At 46.6% G+C, this 26,708-nt stretch overlaps 2 protein-coding genes across 2 annotated transcripts; both read left to right on the top strand.

Annotated features, from left to right (window-relative positions):
- Positions 1-1,549: 1,549 nt before the first annotated feature.
- Positions 1,550-7,258, top strand: LOC124474973 (ly6/PLAUR domain-containing protein 1-like). Its single transcript, XM_047031456.1, has 3 exons — positions 1,550-1,722; positions 5,621-5,755; positions 6,884-7,258. Exons 1-3 carry the CDS (start codon positions 1,674-1,676, stop codon positions 7,126-7,128), a joined length of 429 nt encoding a protein of 142 aa, XP_046887412.1. The 5' UTR covers positions 1,550-1,673; the 3' UTR covers positions 7,129-7,258.
- A 9,430-nt stretch (positions 7,259-16,688) lies between these two features.
- LOC124474965 (actin-related protein 3-like) lies at positions 16,689-23,700 on the top strand. Its single transcript, XM_047031443.1, has 12 exons — positions 16,689-16,889; positions 17,383-17,438; positions 18,488-18,612; positions 18,726-18,836; positions 19,558-19,653; positions 19,817-19,924; positions 20,174-20,317; positions 21,016-21,189; positions 21,345-21,437; positions 21,534-21,659; positions 21,913-21,996; positions 22,854-23,700. The coding sequence occupies exons 1-12, from the start codon at positions 16,846-16,848 to the stop codon at positions 22,947-22,949; spliced, it is 1,257 nt and encodes a 418-aa protein (XP_046887399.1). The 5' UTR covers positions 16,689-16,845; the 3' UTR covers positions 22,950-23,700.
- Positions 23,701-26,708: the final 3,008 nt, after the last annotated feature.

Here is a 26,708-nt window from a genome sequence, read left to right as displayed (position 1 = left end):
AAAAAAAACAGTCACTTCGATGGTGAATATTTGATTTTATGTTCGTTAGATATGCTAGTTTACATTTAGTCTATCTAGCTTTAGCTATTTTCCGACTACATCCTGCACATAGTTTACTATATCTAACCTGGCTGCTGCCTGGTATGGCCTCGGCCTATATGTGAATTTTTATGACGTTTAATAGCCATGTCAACTGCATACACCAGACAGTAAACGTTATGTAATTATTAGCCTACCCTGGTGGCTGAGTTTCACACTCATTGCTGTTGCCGGGCTGGGGGTCAGACGTAGTGTCCTCTTCAACACGCTTCGACACAAATCCAAATGAGGATAGTTTTGACAGCTTTGCCACCCTTACATCTTGCTCTTTTCGTTCCTGCCGCTTTCTGGAGCCACTTTTATGTTAAAGGGAATGGCATGGGGTAGCCTAATTCGCTTCAAAACGCTAATGCAACACAACTGTAGTATCCCAACAACAACTGTCTGTGGTATTCCAACAACTGGATGGGAACAATCGTGTGTGGGTGGGCGGGAATCTTTGACAACAATATTACCCAGACATCCTTGCTATTTTTCGAGGGCAATATTACTTAATAAAAACGAGATTTGTGTCATTCAGCAAAAGGCAAATGAGAAAAAATGAATTATTTGCTGTTGTTAACACTGACTGTTTTTAAAATGTTTATTGGGCAGGTGATAGCTCAAAATTCTGAATAACTGACACCATAATTGAGAAATGTTTGCGAATTCATAAGACTGGATCACATGTGATCTACAACTTGCGGTTTTAGAGCGGTGCAAGGGGCCCGGTCAGATTGCCTTAAGGGGCCCGGTCAGGTTGTCTCACTTTTACATCGAGGACGGGCCCCCTTTCGCCACGGGCCCTAGTGCAGCTGCACTCCTTGCACTCCCTATAGTTACGCCACTGGTCCTGGTGTATTTTTCTAAATGTGGAGTATTCATGCCTTGCCTTTGTAGCCTACCTCCCTCAGGATAGTAATGTCATGTTTCACTCTGTCTTTCGTTTCGTTTTTGTTCCTTCATAAGGAGAGATTGTTCCCGCGGTGGGACGTTGGTAAATATGTGCAATGTTGGTTGTTACTCTGTTACTCTAGACTTTAATGCTATATAGGCTATTCTGTTATAACTTCTTAAATAAATTTGAGAAACTATTTCCATTAAAAATACACTTTTCTTGTATGTTGTGAAACGGTGGGTGAGACGTGGTAATGGGGTCTCATTTAGGATTGATATGAATGTGTCCTTTAACGAGTAATAACTAGAAGTAATTAATTAAAACACTGAAGACTGACGTCTTCATTATCACTCCATCCCTTTCATTCTACTTTTTAACAAATCACAAATCTCAGAGCATTTGTAACTGGGCCTATTGTCGTTATTTTGTAGGGTAGGCTAACCGTGGGGTTAAGCGTCGATAATTGTAATATTGTGAGTCAATGCGTTGAGCTTAGACTGTGGGAACCAGGATTTTGTCGTCACGTGTCTGCCGTTGCATTTGTGCCCTTTCAGTTTCTCAAACTGCACGAAGAAGTCGTACCTCTCTGCAGGACACGCGCTCACCGCCGCCCCTTATCCACCGATGCCTCCACGGGTCCCGCTCTCGTCTGAAGTTCACCTGGTCTAATGTTTTCCAACGGATCAATTGGGAGAGGATGCGGCTTCTCATTTTCGCAACTCTATTTGGAATTCATCTCCATACAGGTATGAAAAACTTCCTTGGCAGGGCTTCTTGTGACAGGTACACAACTGCGCTGCCGAGGATGTTAGCTCGAGCGCGCATCCCAGACCAGATTAACGGAAGGCTGTTCACCAATTAATTAATTTGAACAAATTGGACATTAAACTGCTTGACCTGTAGCGACAAAAAAGTGATATAGAGGTTCTAACTAAACAATTTCCTCAATTTCTTCTTTTAATTTAAATCTTAACGATTTAACGAACATGTGTTTCCTAGTGCAACGCAAACTGTAGCCCACTGAGAACAATTTCATACTCGGACTTCATCCCTGTTTTTTGAAATTGTATAGGCTATTCATGGCCAGATGTGTATACACATACAAACTAAACGATTTACTCTACCTCATTTATTTCGTGATACAATAAACCAAATGACATTATCTTTTTAGTCGTGAGGACAGGATGAATCAACAGCTGACAGCGTGGGAAGCTGCCGCGCGCAGATGGGGAGGCTTCCTGTCTAAATAATGTTACCGATTTACAGTATCCTATAGGCTAATTATAGTTGATGTCTTTATTGTTTAGGAAAGATTCAATGAAAGTAAGATACATAAACCATTTACAGATAATTAATAGAATAATTCAATTAAAGTTGAACCTAGTTGAACCTACTCCAGGCCTGCATAAAACGATTTGTTTAGCACTGAAACACGGGTCTTAACTGCATTCGAACAATAACCTTACTGAAACCCTCTCTCTTTAAGCAGATGTCCTTATAGAGGCATTTCCCAGCGCACCGCTCACTATCCTACTAGACAGTATAAATGATGTAAAACTACATTCTTTATGAGATCACGCTGCTGAGGAGATTTGATAAATCATTCGCTCGATTTTAAGTAATAAGAGTATGATTTTGTCTAGGATCCATTTCAATTGAATTTGTGCTCGATGAAACTATCAGAAGTCATGATTCATAACTGCTGCCGTTACAGTAATTAAAGCAGTAATACCTGTCTCGGTGAATAAATGACCTGAAACCGGTCGTGAGCAAAGAAATATTGGGAGCAAACAGAATCATGGAGACGCGTGTTTGTGGGGGAATATCTTCTTAGAATCGAGACGTTTCGGTAGGCGTGGTGGTTTGCGAGCTTGTTTCTGTGAAAAAGTTGGCCTTGTTATTAGCTTCTAGTTGATTCTGTCCTCTTGGTCTGCTGGTAAGGTGGATGTGAGCTATGGGGGTTGCTGGGTGACGGCAGGACTGTCTCAGACACGGGTTCGATCGCCGGCAGTCGCGGCTGAACGGTTTTGGGGGGTGACAAGGGCGTAGGATTGACTTTGAAATTGGGGGGGACATATTGCCTGGTTTACATTTTTTTGTGGGCTGGCATTATGCTGAAATAATATGACAGAACATTTTACTTTTGCTAAGGTACACAGAGAAATCGATTGCAGCTATCTATCTATAGCTATTTAGCTATTTAACGTAACTTATTACTGCATATTACTGGTCAAATCGGCGGACAATCGCAAACAGAGCTCGGGGGATTACTTTTCACAAGTAAAATGTAACATTGCCATACTATTGGTTTTATTTTGTGAAAAGAATAACCATGTCCTGTATCATAGCTACATGTCTGACCTCTGCAGCAAAGCAAACCGTGTGAAAATCAGTTCGGTATTCAGTTCGGTATGATTAATTTAATGCGCTGACAGCTCATTGATTGCCCCAGCCAAACAGATTACACTGAGTGGAGCGGTTGACCTTTCCAAGATGGCGGCCCCACGGCTCGCCAGTAGGCAGTAGCGGTCGATGCGGCGTCTACTCTTTATTATGTCTGATGCTAACGTACACATATGCCATATAATGGCAGATGTATGGCGTGGCAGTGATTGCAGACGTAGCAGTGGCAGTGATTTTTAGCTTTGCAGACAGGTCACACGTCACATGCGCCAATGCAATGTTCACAAAGGTAACGTCGCTGCTACGTCGCCTCTATCAAAGTTTCCTCACGTACTACGTTGCTACGTCGCCACCATCACTCCCATTGGGAACAAATGATAAAAAGCTGAGAAGACACATTGTGGACAAAGCTTGTCTACATTGTATGCTTTTCGGGCATGCGAGGGGCACTCACCCCCCATAGAATGGTAGCTGGTTAGACACACATCAACCATTTTTCTTGCCTAACTTCATCATAATTAGTTTACCGCTTTGCTTCCTTATATATTTTTTTGTGATCGATGAAAGGGCACTGTTTTGATGCTTGCCAATTTTACAATTTTTTGGGAGCATGGACGTCTAAGAAAATGCATTTAATTCCCTCTGGCCAACATCAGCAGAGATGGCAACAGTACACACATCCTTCATTCAAGTAGAAGTACAGATAAAAAGACAGTTGAAGTACTGACTACTATTTTACACTCAAGTTAAAGTAGTCTGAAGAAGTATGGGCTCAGACAATATAAATAAAAGTGTCCATTGCGAGGCTACTTCCTGTTTTAGTGTCACGCTGGTAACTGGACCTCACATCATATTCATACATTAATACAAAAAGACATGCGGCACATTTGCCAGGAATCCTTTTTGACGCTGACAATTTCGAACATCTTCCTCATATATGAGCAAGCATCAGACATTCAGGTGGCTGAACGGTGAGGTAATCGGGCTGGTAATCTAAAAGTTGCCAGTTCGATTCCCGGCCGAGCCAAATGGCGTTGTGTCCTTGGGCAAGGCACTTTACCCTACTTGCCTCAGGGGTAATGTCCCTGTAGTTACTGTAAGTCGCTCTGGATAAGAGCGTCTGCTAAATGACTAAATGTAAATGTAAATATATGGCCATGGGTTGATACCTAATCTCAGTCATGTCGACATCGCTAACTCCCTGTCTCTTCCATAACATTAGCAATTTTTCTTGTTGCCTTCTGCCTTGTTCAGTAGCTTAGTAGACTAGATAAAAAAAATGCACATGACAAGAAATAATGTTGATCATGCCACAAAATACAGATTAAATTTAAGTAACAAGCCTGGATAAAAAAAATAAAAAAAATAGTGAAAGTACGTCTGTGTGTGGTTGTGTGTGTGCTATGGAGTGCAGTGTGTGTGTGCTATGGAGGGTGGTGTGTGTGCTGTGGAGTGCAGTGTGTGTGTGCTATGGAGGGTGGTGTGTGTGTGCTGTGGAGGGCGGTGTGTGTGCTGTGGAGGGCGGTGTGTGTATGTACACGTGTGTTCTTGACTCCCAGGTTGGAACGTACCGCAGGTCACCGTCACAACAATACCTTTCCTTCTACGGGAGCTGCAGTTATGAAACTGACTTTGAACAGATTGATTTGATTGCTGTCATCTGTTTAAATCACTGTGGTAAAATGGTTCTGATTGTGGTGCCTGTAATTACCAAGATGATGGACCCTAACAACCCTCACCCTTTACAGAAAGATGTTAGACTGTTTATAATACACCCTGTTTGTCGTTTGCTGTAGATAAGAGACTGGTACTAGTCTAGTTATTGTGTTCTGTTGTGCCACTGTCTTTTAACAGACTGCACCCACAACATTGTTTGATGTTGCACTTAAGATTCTGTATGTTATTTTTGCTGCACTGTACTTTGCTGTAATATTGTAGTTGAGCTGTTAGATAATATTATTGTTGCACCTTGCCTGGTAGCTGAGATGTCAAAACTGTTCAATGTGTCTTGTAATACAGACTGTTCCTGGAGTGGTGTGTTAGACAGTGTGGTGTGTTGATGTGTTGTCAGGACAGTGTGGTGTGATGATGTGTGTTGTCAGGACAGTGTGGTGTGTTGATGTGTGTCGTCAGGACAGTGTGGTGTGATGATGTGTGTTGTCAGGATAGTGTGGTGTGTTGATGTGTGTCGTCAGGACAGTGTGGTGTGTTGATGGTGTGACCCTGTGGTGTTCCTGGTAGGCCCAGCTCTGCAGATCCAGTGCTACCAGTGTGAGGAGGTGAGGCTCAGCGACTGCTCCACGCCCGAATACATCGTCAACTGCACCGTCAACGTCCAGGACACCTGCCAGAAGGAGATCCTGGTCCGGGAGGATGGTAGGCAACGTTGAGTAGAAGGATTCATTCATTCAGTTCTACGTGGGATGTAGCGTTATGCCCAGTTATACACCCAGCATGGGCACTCGCTCCAGATATCCTAAACTTCCCAAAACCACACTGTGTGTGTGGGAGAATGTGACTGTGTGTGCATGCGTGTGGACCAAACAAGACTTGTTCCTGTGATTAAGTTTCCCTTTAAATGATTTTGTTTTTTCTTCTGGAGAGTTTGGTTATTGGACAGCTGCACTGCAGTGTTTGACGGGCAAGAAAGGAGCATAGATTAATCAGTAAATGTATTGTTAGTTCTGTCAAATGTAATAGCTGTAATCAAGCAGAGTAATTGCCTCCATACTCTCAATGTGACGGCTTGTCTATACTTGACAAGACATTCGCACCTACCAATTGCCTGTCTGACAGCAACAAAATAAAGACTTTATTTAGCGTTTAACATTTTCTAAACTTCAAAGTCACACCTGCAGGTCTTTGAACTGTTTTCTATTTCTTTCCTCTCTGCATCCCAGGGGCGTAGCCACGGGTAGGCCTGGGTAGGCACAGGCCTACCCAATGTGTTCTAAGGCCTACCCAAAAACGAAAAATATCTCTGAAAAATGATGCACCGTGCACATCTCCAAGTAAATAATAAAAAAAGATGCCTATCCATATTTTTCTAGGCCTACCCAAAAATATGATTCTGGCTACGCTCCTGCTGCATCCAACTTTGTTTTCGCCTCAAACATTTCTTAGATGTATGTAGAAGATCACCTTCATGGTGTTTGTGTCCAGTGTGTTCCTCTGTGTGACTAATCACATTGTCACAGCTCTGGAAGGTTTTAAAATTCAAAGCAGGGCAATATTTTAAATAAATGTTTTGGAGTATGTTTTAACAGTGGTCCGAACCTCTGGTATTTCATGTAGTCACAGCCCTGCATCTAGACACGTGATCAGAGGCAGGTAAGAGGTCTGGAAACGAGCCTTTTGTCTAGTAGGACAGTGATGATGTCCTTGACTGGGTGCAACACTGTAGAACAGAACTCTCTAGAACACAACAGAGTAGAACACAACACTCTAGAACACCTGTAGATCAGCCGTGTTGCTGTGTTGACGGTGTGTCCTCCATGTTGCCAGGTATCCACTACAGGCAGTCTTGTGCATCGTCAGCTGCCTGCCTCATCTCGTCCTCGGGGTACCAGCAGTTCTGCACCGGGAAGCTTCACTCGGTCTGCATCACCTGCTGCAGCACCCCGCTCTGCAACGGGCCCCGGCTGAAGAAGAGACCCTACCCCTCACATGCCCCCTCCCCCCTGCCCCCCGCCCCCCTACTGGCCCCCCTTCTGGCCCTGCTGCTGCCACCCCTCCTTGCTCTGACATAGACCCAACGCACACCCACCCACACGACTGAAGTGGCGGACATTACAAGGTCTCATTACAACACAGATTGTTTTTGAAGGATGAGTGCTTAAGTTGCCTTCTTCAGTCAACCCCCCCCCACACACACACACACACACTTATACACACACACACCTACACACACTCACTGAACCCTCTTACTCTACTCAGATCGATGATCCCAGCTCCAGGGATCCATGATGATCAGCAGTGTGATGGGTTCATGCAGGTGAGCAGGGTAATGCTGCTGGGTCATGGATAGATCTGGGGGACTAGCCCTGGGGTACCCCGCACGGACGTGTTAGACAGCAATCACACACGTTTCCTTATCAAACAGGGTTGTTAGGAAGTAGGGACATAAATAGTATTCCTCGTTTTGATGTATCTTGCATTGACTTTATTCAATGTTTTTTCTTATAATCTCAGTTGACAAAGCTGTGAACCATCTGTTCTTGCTTGGGCTTCTGGGTAATACTGCAGCCATTTTGATTGTTCCTGATAAATGCTTTCCCTTACATGTGACGGTCCAACCAGACGATACACAGGATTAGAACCTCAGCCATTCACAGCTTGTAGTTTGTGTTGTCATAGAAATGCTAGAAGTGAATGTAGTTGTTAACCTATGCCATTTTTAGGCATTTTATTATATTACATCATTTTAATGTATTACATCATTTTAATGTATTTATTTAGCAGATGAAGAACCATGAATTCCTGGTGATACACGTGGAACCAAAATAGACTGTTTTAAAGAGTAACCAATCTCCCTTTCACATATTCAAAAGATGGTGGCGAAAAGTTGTGTGTGGAAGATTTATCGTGAAAAAATGTTTTGGGATCCTCCAACACAGCCTCCCTGTGTGATACGTCACTTCCAGAAGGATCTCAAACGGCATTCAATTTGATCCACCATATCTGGGACTTACCAACAAATAATTACAAAATGAGCCTTTGGCACAGATTGCTCATCAGGACTGAGCAGATTCATGAGCAGTTAGGAACCATGGGTGTTGAACTCAGAACAGAGGTTTTGGTGTCGAGTTCCTCTTTATCGGACCAGTATTGAACCCTGGTAGGGTGGACCTGAGAGTGTCACAGCTGTATAGTAACTGAGGCAGCTCTGCCTCTAGGGTCAGGGCTGAGGCAGCATTGTCACTAGGGTCAGGGCTGAGTACGAGCTGAGGCAGTACTACCTCTAGGGTCAGGGCTGTGTACGAGCTGAGGCAGTACTGCCTCTAGGGTCAGGGCTGTGTAGGAGCTGAGGCAGTACTGCCTCTAGGGTCAGGGCTGTGTACGAGCTGAGGCAGTACTGCCTCTAGGGTCATAAATACTGGTTATCTCCAGGAGGAGGTTAGAGAGCAGCGTTTTACTGTCACCACTCATTTGGCAGGAGCTGTAGCACCTGGACACTCATGCAGCTACTATCTAGGGTTAGGGTTAGGGTTAGGGTTAGGGTTAGCTACTATCTAGGGTTAGGGTTAGGGTTAGGGTTAGGGTTAGGGTTAGGGTTAGCTACTATCTAGGGTTAGGGTTAGGGTTAGCTACTATCTAGTACCTGTCAAACTAATATCTATTTGGGAGAGACTCCTGGCACACACTGAGGAAAATGGCGCTAGGACATCTTAGAAGGACATATTTACATAATAGGGCCTCTTGCTTACTACAAATACTTGTTTAGATAAATATATAAATATGTAATCCTTGTAGGATTCTACATTGGGCAAATTGGGCAGAAGATATCCAGCAACCTGGATCATCTATGTAACACCTGCCACCAAGACTGGACTGCATCACACCCTCTGCAGAGGACCGGACACATGTACATACAAGACTAAATAAATCTTTATTTTATAGTGGTTTCTTTCTTCAGTGTGTGTGGAGTTTAGTATCATCTTTATTCTTGTTTCAAGGTGTAAAATGCATATCAATTGATTTAGTTTGTTAAGTTCAGTATTTTACTTTAAAGGTGTGTACTAAATACTCTATTGTTTGGAAGACGGTGATTCATGATTCACACTGATGACATCACTTCCTTGAATGACCATGATGACTGACGCCAATGCAGCACACCTGGAATACCTGAGGCCTGTTCCATAAACCAACCCTAACCCGCTTCATGGAACAGGCCTCAGGTCACGTCCGACTGCAAGCTCTTGCAGATCGCTCCTTCCAGCCCCAGCCAGAGCGAACACACCTAATCAGGGGTTAACTTGAAAAGCTTCATCTTGAATGTTCAACTGATTATTAATTAATTGTCTAATTTCAGTGGATGTTTTTTCTGATTATTATATCTTTTTTATGAGTGACATGAAAGCAGTGGATGGATGACGATGGATGCAGTAGGCCATGTGAGGTGCTGCATAGGTGGGTCTGCCAGGAAGAATATTGCTTGTTTTCTGCTTATGTGAATATTGAATAAAGACAAGTGGCAAAAAAAGGAACATAGGCCTGTCAAGATATTCATTTTGAATACATTTCGTCATTTTTGTATATATATTTTTTATATACAATGTATTTTATACAACCTATCTGCAGTCCAACCCTAACTACCATCCCTTCCCCCTCTCCTCCTTCCCCCCTGAGCTATACACATCGTCTCCGCCTCTCCTCCTCCACCCCTGAGCTATGCACATCCTCTCCTGCCTCTCCTCCTCCACCCCTGAGCACAACCACTGAGCATAGACAAGCCTCACTCTGTGCAGGTTGAATTCCCTACTCTGATAAGTAGCCCTGTGACCTTAGAGAGTCTGAAGGGCAAACAGCCGCTCTATTAGAGAGGATGGGGTCAGGGGTCAGGACACACCCAAATCTGGAGACGTGACCACCAAAACTGTGGCCCGGTGTTTAATAAGCGAACAGATCAGAACCACCATGTCCTGGATCTGCTGACTGTGAATGAAGCAGCTGAATGAGGGTTCCTGTTAGTCAGCCAGTCAGCCATACATGTTAAGAACTTGCAGCTCTCTGAAGGAGATCCTGTGGTCAGTACCTGGTGAAGGGCATCCTACAGCAGTCTCCTCCTGGTTAGCTTGGCTGCACCGTGTCTCATTCACCAGACACAACAGTAACCATTTTGTCAAGCTTGGGAATTCAGTTTCAAACCGTGACTGATGTGAATGACAGATGGTGAAATGTGGTTTGAAATATGTGCTTGTCAGAGCTGAAGGAGAACACAACAGTCCCTGTGTACTGTTCTACCATACTGGTCTGTAATACTGGTCTGTATGTTCTACCACACTGTCCAAACGTGTCCAAAACATATTTAACATGTTTGTAAAAAAAGAAAGAATGGTGTGTAAAAAATTGGCACTGCTGAAAGAATATTTTGGAAAAAAAAGTATTAACAGAGGTTTTGAAAGGTAGATTTTGATTTTAGTTTTTATAACAGTTTCACAAAAAGGTTTTGCATCATTGATGAGAACATGTTTGACATGGCTGATTGTTACAGAGCTGAAACAGACAAAGTTTGATACCAACAGAGATGAGATTTTATTTATTACAAACCTTTCGTTTTTGTGTTTCGTCAACAGCATTGCTAACAGAGAGCCTTCTTTCATTCCACTCTGTCTGAGAAAGTGCAGAAGAGAATTGTTGCAGACATGAGTGATGTCACTGTAAATGTCTGTGTCTGTCGTACAGTCTGAATAAGTGAGTCTGTAATAACGTGTTCGTGCTACATGTTCCTGCAGCAGAAAACTGCTCAGGAATAAACGTCAGAATGACATACTGCTCAAGTCTTTCACTGAATGCAAATTCACTGAGTTAATAGCCCATGAAGCACTGCGGGATGACTTACAATCTTTACAAGAATGCAGAGCGAATGTCTGGTGTTACAGCCAGCATGTAAAAGCTCCTTCTACTGCTCCATAAACAACCTGAGCCCCAAGCCAACACAACATGCCAGCAACACGTGGTAGATTGTCATGGTTTCCCACATATCAGAAGCCAAAGCCTTAACTGTACAAGACTAACAGTACAAGAAGAAGGAACAACATGTTTATCCAACATGTATTTTGATATTATTTTTTGTATTCTAGACTGGACAAGCTGCAAGATGGATTCAGTAATGCACTGTACATTCTAACCATTTGATTGCCCTATTCTTCAAAAATAACAACCCTTCTCAACCTCGTGAAAACATTGCACACAGACAAGTCTTGAACCTCTCACATTCCAGGGCAGATCCCATCACCCAGAGAGTAGGCATGGATGGGTCTGCTGTGTGCTGAGGTAGTGGGTGGAAGGTGGAGCTGTAAACAGAGATGATTAGAGAAGCTCTGATCAACACAGGCCAACCATGTGGGAGGGTACTGCTGCACCTTAAAACAAGGGATCATTATGAGAGAACTGAGGCTGCTGGCGACAGCTACATGAACTACCATCACAGAGGGTCTGGGTGAAGAAGCAAGGGATGGAACACAGGGAGGAAATGCAGACTGCAGATCTCCTGGGCTTAAGAAGCAGCAAAAAGGAGCAGATTATTAAAAATAATAAGATCTCCCTCTCCCTCCCGCCCGTCTAATGATGTGTGTCTGCAAACACAGTCATATCAGGACTTGCTGGCAGAGGCACTATAGCTGACGAGGGAGCTCAACACATCTTGTCTGTTTTTTAAGTGTGTGAGTGCAAAATTATTAATATTTGTTGAAGGAAACAGTTTCAGGTGCGGCTTATGGGACCGTGAGACGAGAGGAAGGTCTGAACGCATGAAGAGTCAATTACTTTCCAGACACCCAGCCTTCTGGCTGTCTGCTGTGTGGAGGGGTTAGTGTTGGAGTTGCTAACACTAACACATTCAATTTGACATGTTTATTAAGTAGAATGTCTGATTAATTCACATTTGTTAACATGTGAGTAGCCTACGTTAAGGAACACTGCCAAAATCCTGACCAACACGCATAATCCTCAAATTTCCCACAGACAAGAAAAACGGAAAGATTTCAACATTTGGTAGGTTACACAGCTAGGCTGTGGTAAACGTAGATTTTGATGACAAGTTAGAAACATCAACACAAACTGTGTAGCCTAATGCAGGAACAAATGCTTAGATTAGCCCTGTGACATTTTAAAAAGCGTCTCTGGTTTATTTCCAAGGTCAGTTTATAGCTTATATGGAAGAGAAGATCAATAAAAGATAGTTTTGATTGACTTCACCTAGCTATAAAGAGGGCTGGAGGGGATTTACATGGTGGTGTTCAACCTGAGAGCAGAGGACGTTAACGAGGGTGCGTCTGACACCAGCTCCCCAGCCCCCTGGACAAGCAGGAGATATATTCATCACAATGATGCAGGAGAGCATGTCTCAGTGTCCAGTCGCTTTATACTGATTAAAACAGAAACCCAAACAGAGCGACCAATAACAGGGTTTGTTGGAGGAGTTAGTGCAGCCGTACGGCTTCGTGGTGAACCTCATATCCTGCCTGGTCGTTTATCTCCTGGCGAGAGATGCACGGCACCGAAAGCTCTTTACAACATTGTTCTAATTAGAATGAAGGTGACTGGCTGGATACAGAGTGACTAATGATGCGACCAAGCAGAGAGCAGGGAGTAAACTAGCCCCTAGGGGCTCTGTAGAACTGTGCAGGCATTGTGAAAACAGCTTGTTCTAACTGTACTAAAGACTAGTCCACACAAGGACACACACAATACCCCGCACCTAGGCACAGTTGTGGATATCAACACTAAGGTCCTGAAACAATGACTGCTCCAGTCTATTGCTGTCTTGTCTTTGAAGGATGGAGTGCCCCTAAACCAGGGCTTGGGGGTGTGGGGGGTGTGGAGCTCCCATGAGCTATCACCACACCCTTTCAGTCCAGTAAGTTAGACCCAAACTGCCATGAGAAAGACAAGATCACATTACATTTGGGATGTACTGGACCTTTGGTTTTGCTGTTGTTTTGTCTAACTGTGTTGAAACTAACTTGCTCGTCAACTCCCCCAAATAAATCCATAATATTCTTTTTTCATCCACAGGAAAATGACTCAGATAATGACTCATGTAAACAGAAATAAGAGCGAGAAATCATATCTGGAATGTAATAAGATGCCATGGGCCTTTGACTTTAGTGTTCCTCATGGACCACATGGTTCACAGTTTTTGTTTAATCAATACGTATTTTTTTCTCGATTATATTTGTGAATCACCAAAAGTTAGCTTGACATCTGGTGGGCTAAAGCATAGTCGGAACTTCCCTCCAGGACAACAAACTGAATAAATTATAAAATTTATCACGAAACAGATATATATGAAACTGATATATATAGATTTAAGAACAATTCATGGTTGCCTGAGCAGAACTCTGCACGCACTGGGGTAGAGCGAAGAAGGGACTGGGGTAGAGAGAGGGGGGGACTGGGGTAAAGAGAGGGGACTGGGGTAGGAGAGGAGGGGCTGGGGTAGAGAGAGGAGGGGCTGGGGTAGAGAGAGGAGGGGCTGGGGTAGAGAGAGGAGGGGCTAGGGTAGAGAGAGGAGGGACTGGGGTAGAGAGAGGAGGGACTGGGGTAGAGAGAGGGGACTGGGGTAGAGAGGAGGGGCTGGGGTAGAGAGAGGAGGGGCTGGGGTAGAGAGAGGAGGGACTGGGGTAGAGAGAGGAGGGGACTGGGGTAGAGAGAGGGGACTGGGGTAGGAGAGGAGGGGCTGGGGTAGAGAGAGGGGGGACTGGGGTAGAGAGAGGAGACTGGGGTAGAGAGAGGAGGGACTGGGGTAGAGAGAGGAGGGACTGGGGTAGAGAGAGGAGACTGGGGTAGGAGAGGGGGGACTGGGGTAGAGAGAGGAGGGGCTGGGGTAGAGAGAGGGGGGACTGGGATAAAGAGAAGGGGGGACCGGGGGCGAGGAAAGGAGGGGACTGGGGAGGGGGGATGAAGGGACTGGGGAGGGGGGGGAGTAGAGAAGGAGGGAACACTACCGTGAGTGATAGCGCTGCCTGGAGAAAAAAAGGCAATGTTCTATAAAGCTGTGTGATTGGAGACCTCCCTGCATCATACGTCTTCTTTATCAGGGGTCTCCATGCGCTCACGGGCCTGGCCTCTCCAGCCCCTGACCGCGGCTAAATCAACAATATCATCTCTGGGCAGAGCATGCCTACAGAGACAGGAACAGCCCACAGGGACGACACAGTCTGCTTGACTGATGGACATTTCCGGGCAGGGACTCTCAAATCAAGTGGGTGCAGTGAAGCACCAGGCCTGAGGGAAGGATGTTAGCTAAATAGGAATCGTAAGATGGCCAACATACCTCTCATGACAAACTCTGAGGTCATTTTGAAGTCTGAGCTGTGAGCTTCGTCTCAGAGTTGTAGTCACTGATAGAAATGAACGAATAAAAGTAAAGACAATGTTGGTTTATATTTAAACGGTGGAGACTAAAATGTACGTTAAACTGTGTATGTCGTTCGTTACCTCTTGCAACGACGATTAAACCGTTTTTTTACTGTCCTGCATCATTAAGCATATTCAGTCCAACACCGCCCTCTGTTGATGTGTTCAGGAAAATGCAGAAACTGAGGCGCTGCACGTGTCGTCATGGCCCCACTAGCACGGCACGGTTCAATGCCCACCTGACCGGAAACGCATTTTCAGAGACGCACTAATGCCGTTATATTAACTCTATGACTAATGCAGAGAATGTATGTTAGTAGCTTGTTTGCAGTCACAAGATTCTGATGAGGCGTTAAATCCAAGATGGATGGCAAGTGAAAAGCAGAAAGGACAAGTTGGAGAAAATTGTTCACTGTTTCAATAATAAAATCTAATAGTTATTAATGAACATCTACCTTGTGCTAGTCCTTTATTATATATAAACTTTATTACAGGCTCAAGGCCCACATTATTCACATTATTCACATGCTTTCGAATCTCTAACCTGAACTTCCTGTATCCTGAAGAACTACCTCATAACTTCCTCTCAAATCTAATACTCATAGGCCTACTGCATATTATTATCCTTTTTTTTGAGGTATAAACAACTTATTACATTCTTAACAATGACACTAATAGTAACACAACTTAATGCATTCATCTTAAATCAATTACATTTGTGTTCAATGCTTTTAACTCAAAGTAACATTTTACTTGTATCATGTATGACATTTGTGCCAAATACTTTTAAATTAAAGATTCAGACTTTCAGGTTGTTTAATTGTACGTGAGGATCTTGTTAAAACTGTCTGTCTGTTTGTTTGATGACAACGAATATTCTGTGAGGTAAAGAATCTACTGTAAGGTGAAGAATCAAGTTCAAGTTTATTATCATATACTCATAAACAGCATTTATCAGTAATTAAATTGTTTGTGCTCAATGTCCGTTCAGCTTAGAGAATAAATGAATTAAATACTGGAAATTTGAGAAAAAAGGTTGAAAATAAAGGGTAGTGCAAAAAGATATTTCAAGGACAGTTCAGCATCCTGATGGCATGTGGGTAAAACTATCCCTGTATCTGCTGGTACAGGACCTTATGCTGTGAGGTGAAGATTCTGCTGTAGGGTAGTTATCATCTGGTTGTTCATGTTCATCTTCTTGCAATGTTTCTTGAGTTCTCAGAAGCCTGCGTCGATTTCTTTTGAGGATTTGTCCATCTTCAGTCCTTACAGTGTATGAACTTGGGCTTATTTCCTGCAGGACTGTTGCTTTTCTGTTCCATGCATTTGGATCTTCAATTCTCACTACATCATATCTTGACAGTGGTTTCAAGTTTAATTGCTTTATCCTAATTTTGTTTCTGTTTCCTCTTCAACAACTCTTGCTTTTGTTTCAGCTCTTTATTCTGCTTCTCCTTTGAACAGTAGGGTAGTGTGGAACAGTGTGGTACCCCGCTTGGACAGTCGGTAAGCCATACACATAGCTGTGGAACCTGTGTAACGGGTGTGAACCTGTGAAACTCACTCCTCAGGTATGTAATGGGCTACCCGCTTCAAAGAATAGCTGGCTTTTCTTTGGCGTAGCTGGTAGTGGTCGCGCTTGGCAAGTCAGAGGTCTTGCGTCGAGCCCAGCGAGTGGCGAACGACGCCTTGTAGTGACGGAGCGTGGCCACGTTGCATACCGTCACACCTGTCACACCCAAACACTTAGCCTTTTCTATCTGGGCGTATCGACATTCTGACTGTAAATTTCTTGCATTTTCATGTTTATGAACAACACCTTTTGGTATACATTTACATTTAGTCATTTAGCAGACGCTCTTATCCAGAGCGACTTACAGTCAGTACAGGGAAATTCCCCTGAGGCAACTAGGGTGAAGTGCCTTGCCCAAGGACACAATGTCATTTGGCACTACCGGGAATTGAAACGACAACCTTCTGATTAATAGCCCAATTCCCTAACCGCTCAGCCATCTGACTCCCTATACGATAAGACTCCTTGAGAAACCATAAACGACGCATAACATAGACATTTTGAGTTTGTGATGGTGTTTCTTATGTAGAAAATCCCTTCTGCGCTTCGTTTGTATTTCGCGCCATAGAATTGCAATGACGTGACGTCATTCAAACACCTATCGTGAAAGCCACCCGAATGGGTGATCGGCGTTCACAAACCTGGCAACCCAAACCATGATTGCGAAACTCTTCTCTGACAGGATTCATTCAGCATCTAGCGACTTACAGTCTGGAAGCCTTTGCCCTTAAACAAACTGAACTATTTTATACAATATATATCCATATATAAATACACATTACAGTTTATTTTGCCGTTAAGGAAACTAAACATGGCTGGGCGTTTACCGGCATGTGTGGTTGACTGCGGTACAGGGTAAGTAGCTATTTTCTCGTTCCGTCCGTGTTCCTCGTTTAGACTTCAGTAGTCCAGCCCGCTCGGCAGCAGAAGTGGCGAGCTAGCGACTGTAGTTTACCTTATGTTAGCCACCCTTCCTCCCCTAGCTAACTAGCTAGCTACTTATAACTTGAGAAACATTAATCTACGTTGCATAGCTAGGTTAGTCATCTGGGTGCTTTCAAAAGGTAGCTGTTGGAATGTGTGCTGATGTATCCAGTGACCAACTTAGGAAGCATAGTAGCACAAAATATAAGACGAGCACGGCTAGCTAACTCGATAAGACAGGAAATCGTAACTTGCTTGTAAGGCAATAGATGGTTCTAATCCTAGTTATTCAGCATTTGGACGGTATTTCATCTTTTAAATCCTACTTAATCTTTGAGGATTTGTCTGAAAGTTATAGTCGTAGCTAGTTCAATATACGAGGGATGTTATCATTACAATCACTACGTGCTTTTGTTTCCTGTAGGTACACGAAGCTTGGCTATGCAGGAAACACGGAGCCCCAGTTCATTGTGCCTTCATGTAAGTGAATCTGGTCTCGATCCCTCCATGTGCAACACTAATCACCTAATGTCAATAATCCTGATCAAGTGATCTCTGAGCTGCTGGTGAGTTTACTGCAGTAGTTGATGGATAAAGTGTAGGACCAGTCTCTTGTTAATGAGAACCAGACTGTAAGCATATATGACCATGTGCCACATCCGTAAGATCAGGAGATACCTGTCTGAGCATTCTACCCAGCTGCTAGTCCAAGCACTTGTCCTCTCAAAGTTGGACTACTGCAACTCGCTGCTCGCCGGTCTCACAGCATGCGCAACCCGCCCTCTCCAGAGGATTCAGAATGCAGCTGCCCGCCTGGTCTTCAGTCTACCCAGATGTTCCCATGTTACCCTGCTCCTCATTTCCCTCCACTGGCTACCCATCACCCGACTACATCAAGTCTCTCCTCCAGCCTTACACCCCCACCCGCCATCTACGGTGTTCTTCTGACAACCGTCTGGTGGTCCCACCGCTCAAGAGTGACCGATCCTAACTCAAGCTCTTCTCCTGTCTGGCCCCCAATGGTGTTGGCGCCGAAAATGGCTGCCTGGGTAGGCTCTCCTGCCAAAGTAAATTCCTTGTCTGTGCAAACTTTAATGGCGAATAAACACCGATTCTGATACTGATCAACTCCCCACCCCCATCAGAGACACGGAATATCTCCCCACTTTCAAGAAAAGGCTTAAGACGCACTTGTTCCAGGAGTACAATGGTATTGCTGGACCTGATGCTAGTTTCCTCCAGGATCACAATGACTCTTATTGACAGTTGTTGTGCTCTTGTTGGTTAGTTGTAGCTAATTTAAAAGTCTTGTACTCGCTGTGAAATATTTTACTGTTGATTGCTTTTCTACAGGTACACTCTTTGAGGTTCTTGTTGTTTAATTGTAACTTGTTTAACTACGTGCTCTTATGGTTCTTCCCTTTGGCACTTATAAGTTTTTTTCACAAAGTATGCTCATGTTTTGGCTACTCCCTTGGAAGTCGCTTTGGATAAAATGTAAATGTATTGTCTTTGCTCCTGAATGTCAGGTATCGCCATCAAGGAATCAGCGAAAGTGGGAGACCAGGCGCAGCGCAGGATGACGAAGGGAGTCGATGATCTCGACTTCTTCATTGGAGACGAGGCCGTTGACAAACCTTCATACGCCACCAAGGTGTTTAGGATATAACCTGGTATCAGCATCATAATACTCATGTTCACTTAGCTTTTATCCTGTGACGTAGAGGGGGAGATTTGAACCTGGGACCGTGTGTGTGTGTTTACCAGTGGCCCATCCGTCACGGCATCGTGGAGGACTGGGACCTGATGGAGAGGTTCATGGAGCAAGTCATCTTCAAGTACCTGCGAGCGGAGCCAGAAGACCACTTCTTCCTGCTGGTGAGGCTCTAGACAACCACCATACACACATGCATGTGCTTAATACACAAGCAGGATGCCTGATCTTGAAGGAAGAGTAGTGGGTGGATGGTTAATATGGATGGAAGGGTGATGTGGAAGGCAGGGTGTACTGGATGGCAGGATGTACTGGGAGGTGATGTGGAAGGCAGGGTGTACTGGGAGGTGATGTGGAAGGCAGGGTGTACTGGGAGGTGATGCGGAAGGCAGGGTGTACTGGGAGGTGATGTGGAAGGCAGGGTGTACTGGGAGGTGATGCGGAAGGCAGGGTGTACTGGGAGGTGATGTGGAAGGCAGGGTGTACTGGGTGGCAGGGTGTACTGGGAGGTGATGTGGAAGGCAGGGTGTACTGGGAGGTGATGTGGAAGGCAGGGTGTACTGGGAGGTGATGTGGAAGGCAGGGTGTACTGGGAGGTGATGTGGAAGGCAGGGTGTACTGGGAGGTGATGCGGAAGGCAGGGTGTACTGGGAGGTGATGTGGAAGGCAGGGTGTACTGGGAGGTGATGTGGAAGGCAGGGTGTACTGGGTGGCAGGGTGTACTGGGAGGTGATGTGGAAGGCAGGGTGTACTGGGAGGTGATGTGGAAGGCAGGGTGTACTGGGTGGCAGGGTGTACTGGGAGGTGATGTGGAAGGCAGGGTGTACTGGGAGGTGATGTGGAAGGCAGGGTGTACTGGGTGGTGATGTGTGTTCCCCTCCCCAGACGGAGCCTCCGTTAAACAGCCCTGAGAACAGAGAGTACACAGCAGAGATCATGTTTGAGTCGTTCAACGTGCCGGGGCTGTACATCGCTGTGCAGGTGAGTCTGCACACACAGGAGCGTCTTACATCACTGGATGCTCCGCTGTTCACACATTTGCATTGGAAGGCTGTGTGTGTCCCAGCTCTTTGAGGCTGTGTGTGTGTGTGTGTGTGTGTGTGTGTATTCTCTGTGAGGTCTCTAACCCCCCCTCTCCCCCCAGGCAGTGCTGGCTCTTGCTGCATCCTGGACCTCCAGGCAGGTGGGGGAGAGGACCCTGACAGGCACCGTCATCGACAGTGGGGACGGAGTCACTCACGTCATCCCTGTGGTAGGCTGGATCCCCCCCCCCCCCCACACACACACACACATACTCACACATGTACAGACACACACACACACACACTAACACATTATCCATGTGCTAAGCTGAATCATGCAGTCAAGATGTGTTTGAAGCACATTCCCTAGCTAGCACACTGCATCACAGATGTGTTTGAAGCACGTTTCCTAGCTAGCACACTGCATCACAGATGTGTGTGTGTGTGGATATTGAGACTGTGATGTGTCTGGTTGCTAGGCGGAGGGCTACGTGATTGGCAGCTGTATAAAGCACATCCCCATCGCCGGGCGTGACATCACCTACTTCACCCAGCAGCTGCTGAGGGAGCGGGAGGTGGGAATCCCCCCGGAGCAGTCCCTGGAGACGGCCAAGGCTGTCAAGGTAGAGGCTCTGTCTGGATCTGTCTGTCTGGATCTGTCTGTCTGCCTGGATCTGTCTGTCTGGGTCTGTCTGGATCTGTCTGTCTGCCTGGATCTGTCTGTCTGTCTGGATCTGTCTGTCTGCCTGGATCTGTCTGTCTGGATCTGTCTGTCTGGATCTGTCTGTCTGCCTGGATCTGTCTGTCTGGATCTGTCTGTCTGCCTGGATCTGTCTGTCTGGGACTGTCTGTCTGGATCTGTCTGTCTGCCTGGATCTGTCTGTCTGGGTCTGTCTGGATCTGTCTGTCTGCCTGGATCTGTCTGGATCTGTCTGTCTGCCTGGATCTGTCTGCCTGGATCTGTCTGTCTGCCTGGATCTGTCTGCCTGGGTCTGTCTGGATCTGTCTGTCTGCCTGGATCTGTCTGTCTGTCTGGATCTGTCTGTCTGCCTGGATCTGTCTGCCTGGATCTGTCTGTCTGCCTGGATCTGTCTGTCTGCCTGGATCTGTCTGTCTGGATCTGCCTGGATCTGTCTGCCTGCCTGGATCTGTCTGTCTGCCTGGATCTGTCTGTCTGCCTGGATCTGCCTGTCTGCCTGGATCTGTCTGCCTGGATCTGTCTGTCTGGACCTGTCTTGATTTGTGGTTGGTTGGTTTGAGTTAGTACAGGTTATGGTTGTGTTAGGGTCGGTACAGGTGGTGATGTAGTTGTGGTCTCCAGGAGCGGTACAGCTACGTGTGTCCGGACCTGGTGAAGGAGTTCAGCAAGTACGATACGGACGGCTCCAAGTGGATCAAGCAGTACACCGGCATCAACGCCATCAGCAAGAAGGAGTTCACCATCGACGTGGGATACGAGCGCTTCCTGGGACCGGAGATCTTCTTCCACCCTGAGGTACCATCACACACGTCCCAGACACCTCCCAGACACCTCCCAGACACCTCCCAGCTCTGGTGGGTGGGCTCGCTGCTCCCTCCAGTAGTTGTTAGGGTTCATCCTCAATGTCCTGGCCTGTGGGGTTGTGACAGTGACCTTTAACCTCTCCACAGTTCGCCAACCCTGACTTCACCCAGCCCATCTCTGAGGTGGTGGACGAGGTCATCCAGAACTGCCCCATCGATGTGCGGCGCCCCCTCTACAAGGTAACGCACCTGAGCACCTGAGGGAGCTCAGTGGTTAGAGGATGTGACTGCAGGTCTTAGTGAGGTCACTAAGGTCATGTTGGGCTGTGTATTCAGAACGTGGTCCTGTCGGGAGGATCCACCATGTTTCGAGACTTCGGCCGGCGACTGCAAAGGGACCTGAAGAGGAGCGTGGACGGAAGACTGAAGATCAGTGAGGAGCTGAGCGGAGGAACGCTAAAGGTGAGGGGGAGCAGGGGGGAGGGGGACGGGGAGGAGAGGGGGAGGAGGAAGGAGGGGGTGAGAGGGGGAGGAGGAAGGAGAGGGGGAGGAGGAAGGGGGGGGGGGGGGGGAGGGGGAGGAGGAAGGAGAGGGAAAAGGAGGAAAGGCTGGCAACCTGAAGATGAGGGAAGGGACTGAGCCCTGTGTAGAGGACTGGTATGTCCCTAACCCTATATAGAGGTATGTACTAGGTGTGTTTCCTGTGTTATGGCAGCCCAAGCCCATAGATGTGCAGGTCATCACTCACCACATGCAGAGATACGCTGTCTGGTTCGGAGGATCCATGCTGGCCTCCACAGTGAGTATCCCCTCCCTTAACACAGCTGACATTCTTTCTCACTAACCCTAACCTCTCTCCTCTCACTAACCCTAACATCTCTCTCCTCTCACTAACCCTAACCTCTCTCTCCTCTCACTAACCCTAACCTCTCTCTCCTCTCACTAACCCTAACATCTCTCCTCCTCTCACTAACCCTAACATCTCTCCTCCTCTCACTAACCCTAACCTCTCTCTCCTCTCACTAACCCTAACATCTCTCCTCCTCTCACTAACCCTAACATCTCTCTCCTCTCACTAACCCTAACCTCTCTCTCCTCTCACTAACCCTAACCTCTCTCTCCTCTCACTAACCCTAACCTCTCTCCTCCTCTCACTAACCCTAACCTCTCTCCTCCTCTCACTAACCCTAACCTCTCTCATCCTCTCACTAATCCTAACCTCTCTCCTCCTCCTCTCACTAACCCTAACCTCTCTCCTCTTCCTCTCACTAACCCTAACCTCTCTCATCCTCTCACTAATCCTAACCTCTCTCCTCCTCCTCTCACTAACCCTAACCTCTCTCCTCCTCTCACTAACCCTAACCTCTCTCCTCCTCCTCTCACTAACCCTAACCTCTCATCCTCTCACTAACCCTAACCTCTCTCATCCTCTCACTAACCCTAACCTCTCTCATCCTCTCACTAACCCTAACCTCTCTCATCCTCTCACTAGCCCTAACCTCTCTCCTCTCTCTCCTCCTAACCTCTCTCCTCCTCTCACTAACCCTAACCTCTCTCATCCTCTCACTAACCCTAACCTCTCTCCTCCTCCTCTCACTAACCCTAACATCTCTCATCCTCGTACTAACCCTAACCTCTCTCCTCTCTGGTCCTCAGCCGGAGTTCTACCAGGTGTGTCACACCAAGAAGGACTACGAGGAGGTTGGGCCCAGCATCTGTCGTCACAACCCTGTGTTCGGGGTCATGTCCTGAGGCTGTGCTCTCTCTCTCTCTCTCTCTCACACACACACACACACACACACACACACACACACACACACAGGAAACAGTGGAATAGACCAAAGGCCTGCCTGGAGGCCAACAGACCTACACTGGGACTGGACCAGGTCTGCCTCCTGACTGGACCAGGCCTGCTGGTCTGCCTGCTGGTCTGCCTGCTGGTCTGCCTGCTGGTCTGCCTCCTGACTGGACCAGGCCTGCTGGTCTGCCTGCTGGTCTGCCTCCTGACTGGACCAGGTCTGCTGGTCTGCCTGCTGGTCTGCCTGCTGACTGGACCAGGCCTGCTGGAACATGAACACTTGTGGACTTTAATTATCTTGAACAACAACAATTGTCAATGATTATTATGTTATGTGGTATCAATTACAGGGTTAGAATATCGGGTGAAATCCTACCATGTTCCGATGCACTTTTCTGTGCGTAAGGATAGATATAGCTTTTCTTTCTTATAATTTTTATATATATTGCAGGACATGGTACTGGGACGATGTTCTTCTGACACAAGGCTGTTCTCCTGTCAGACTCCAACATCAGGACCAGACGAGCTGTTCTCAGTTTAAACTTGAAACTTGTCAACGTTCCTATCTTCCTGAACAGGAATATTAATATATTTGAAAGTGAAATGCCTCATCCTGGATGCCTGGCCTGCTGTCTGGGGTGACTGGACTGAATCAGTGGGGTTGATTGCCTTAAAGACATTTGCAATAAAGGCAGATAGACATTTCTTTGATTTGTGAAACGGTTGCTTGCTTGCTCATGGGGTCTAGTAGCTGGTTGGTTGGTGTTGTGTCTCTGATGTGTTCCTGGAGGAGCTTGATACTTCATGCTGTTCTAAAACATGCAGGACAGCGGCCCTCGAGGACCAGGATTGGCTACCCCTGATGTACATCCTGGTAGTCACCTGTGTACCTCAGGTCTGAGGTCATCACCTGTCTCTCTGAGGTCATCACCTGTTTCTCTGAGGTCATCACCTGTCTCTCTGAGGTCATCACCTGTCTCTCTGAGGTCATCACCTGTCTCCCTGAGGTGATCACCTGTCTCCCTGAGGTGATCACCTGTCTCCCTGAGGTCATCACCTGTCTCCCTGAGGTCATCACCTGTCTCTCTTGAGGTCATCACCTGTCTCTCTGAGGTTATCACCTGTCTCTGAGGTCATCACCTGTCTCCCTGAGGTCATCACCTGTCTCTCTGAGGTCATCACCTGTCTCCCTGAGGTCATCACCGGTCTCTCTGGGGTCATCACTTGTCTCTCTGGGGTCATCACCTGTCTCTCTGAGGTGATCACCTGTCTCTCTGAGGTCGTCACCTGTCTCCCTGAGGTCATCATCTGTCTCTCTGAGGTGTCTCTCTGAGGTCATCACCTGTCTCTCTGAGGTCATCACCTGTCTCTCTGAGGTCATAACCTGTCTCTCTGAGGTGATCTCCCACAGTGATTTTCATTCATCTTAGATGGGCTGTAAAACTGCCAGTCTCCACCAGCAGGGGTCAGTGTTGCTTCAGTGGTTGTGTGAGGCTCTGGTGTGTTTAACCTGAAGACATCTGTTCACCTCAGGACACACATCAGGAAATAGAAAGTTGCATAATTCTTATTTGATTAAGTCTGCTGTTGCAGCATTAGAATGGTTCTTTACATATGATAATTAATCTCGGTTGCTGCATTTTACCGACCAAACAAAGAAGATGCTTTATTTAGTATTGTGCGGGGCTACACGCTTCTCTCTCTGTATACTGTAAAGATACGATCACACCTTTATAATTGGAAAAGGCAAATAGTGGGGAGAGAGAAAAGACAGGCTCAGATGTGTGACTGAGGAGAGAGAGGGAGATGAGAGGAGAGAGGGAGGAGGGAGAGGGAGGAGGGAGAGGGAGAGAAGGGAGAGGGAGTTGAGAGAGGGAGATGATAGAGAGCGCTGAGGACACTCATAATTGTTTTTTTCTAAGTTCAGATTCTCCACTACTCTCTCCTCCCCCCCTCCTTACCACTACTCTCTCCTCCCCCCCTCCTTACCACTACTCTCTCCTCCCCCCCTCCTTACCACTACTCTCTCCTCTTGACCTCTTCTCCCCTTCTCCTTTTTTCCTCTCCTCCCTTCTTCTCTCCTGTCTTCTCCTCTCCCAGACCCTCCTCAGCTATTCTCTCTCTAATCTTAGCTGTGACAAGGTGAGTATAATTACACCTGAGGCAGTCACATGCGTTCCATAGTCCGCAACATCTTAAATATCTGTTTGACTGTCGTCTTCCTCACCCTCACACATGCAGGTTTAACTCTGACTACACTAATATTTAACTCTTGTCTTACTATAGTAACTCATGTTCACTGTATGTCACTGTATCCCTGTCACTGCCTGCACTAACAATTCCCCCTCATCAGTCTGAACAGACTGAATGCCATATCACATTGTCATCAAAACAAAAAAAGAATATTCGTATCCAAAATATGAATTTCTGGAAAGCATTTTTTTAAATGAATTCAAAGGCTTACCATGCCAGCTGTGTCATTTCTGTGGCTGCGCACCCCTCACCCGACATCTCCTCCCCTCCCTTCTCTCCCCCCCCCCCCCCCCCCACTGCTCCTGCTCTGCCTCTCCTCCAGACAAGCCCAGGAGGCACAATTATTCACCTCTTTGCTCGGCCAAGTGGAAGAAATTAGCCTCTCTCCTAAATCAGGACCTTCAGACCTGGCCCAGCACCGCAGGCTCCTGGATCACCTCCATCATCCTGACCCCCTGTGGACACACACACACACACACCCTGTGTTTTCCATACATATGTGCTGGGAGGCCGGCCACACACACACACACACACACACATGCATACACACCTGTACAGTGGGATGTGGCTGCGATGCACCTATCCTCACTTTTCTCCTCTTCCCTTTCTCTTCTTCCCTTTCTCCTTCCCTCATCTTTTTCTCCTTTCCTCTTTCATCTTATTTCTCCTCTTCTCTCTATCACATTCCTTCTTTACTCTATTCCAGTTTCATCCTGCTCATGTCTTTTCTCCTCTGCCTTCTCTTAACATCCCGGCCTCCTCCATTCAATATCTCTCACCTGTCTTGGCATTCCCTCCTTTCTCCATCCCCTCTCTCTATTTCAGCTGGCCAGGGTCTTTTGGATGTGCATAATGAGGTCTGTGATTGCTTGGTGGCCTCTGCTCTTTCCCCTGGACCCCCCCCCCCCCCCTCGCCTCTCTCCAGGGGTTAATGAAGACCCTCCGGATCGACAAGCAGCTGTTAAACATGTCGCAGGCTGAGGTGTGTGTGTGGATATGTGTGTGTGAGAAAGGGGGGAGCTGGCTTTATAATAAGACTGGATGTTTCCTTTACATACCACAGACACATATACACACAGCAAACACACAGCACACACAGCACACACACACCACACACCTCTCTCCCTCCCTTCTCACTCCCCCCCCTCTTTTTCTCCCCCCCTCCCCTAACCCTGTTGCAGAGGAGGTGAACTGAGTGAGGAGAAGAGGAAGAGAGGAGCGGAGGAGAGGAAGAGAGAGAGGAGAAGAGGAAGAGAGGAGCGGAGGAGAGGAAGAGAGAGAGGAGAAGAGGAAGAGAGGAGCGGAGGAGAGAGAGGAGAAGAGGAAGAGAGGAGCGGAGGAGAGGAGGAGAGAGAGGAGAAGAGGAAGAGAGGAGAGGAGGAGAGAGAGGAGAAGAGGAAGAGAGGAGCGGAGGAGAGGAGGAGAGTGAGGAGAAGAGGAAGAGAGGAGCGGAGGAGAGA

This window comes from Hypomesus transpacificus, chromosome 12 (assembly GCF_021917145.1).
Source record: "Hypomesus transpacificus isolate Combined female chromosome 12, fHypTra1, whole genome shotgun sequence".
Taxonomy (NCBI): domain Eukaryota; kingdom Metazoa; phylum Chordata; class Actinopteri; order Osmeriformes; family Osmeridae; genus Hypomesus; species Hypomesus transpacificus.
The sequence above is the reverse complement of the archived record's forward strand: the minus strand, read 5'-3'. Positions and strand labels throughout refer to the sequence as shown.

Coding starts and splice junctions, on each gene's coding strand:
- LOC124474973 (XM_047031456.1), top strand. CDS start 1,674: ATGCGGCTTCTCATTTTCGCAACTCTATTTGGAATTCATCTCCATACA. Junction 1,723..5,620: donor TGGAATTCATCTCCATACAG/GTATGAAAAACT, acceptor TGTTCCTGGTAG/GCCCAGCTCTGCAGATCCAG. Junction 5,756..6,883: donor GATCCTGGTCCGGGAGGATG/GTAGGCAACGTT, acceptor CCATGTTGCCAG/GTATCCACTACAGGCAGTCT.
- LOC124474965 (XM_047031443.1), top strand. CDS start 16,846: ATGGCTGGGCGTTTACCGGCATGTGTGGTTGACTGCGGTACAGG. Junction 19,654..19,816: donor GGCTGTACATCGCTGTGCAG/GTGAGTCTGCAC, acceptor CTCTCCCCCCAG/GCAGTGCTGGCTCTTGCTGC. Junction 21,997..22,853: donor GATCCATGCTGGCCTCCACA/GTGAGTATCCCC, acceptor TCTGGTCCTCAG/CCGGAGTTCTACCAGGTGTG.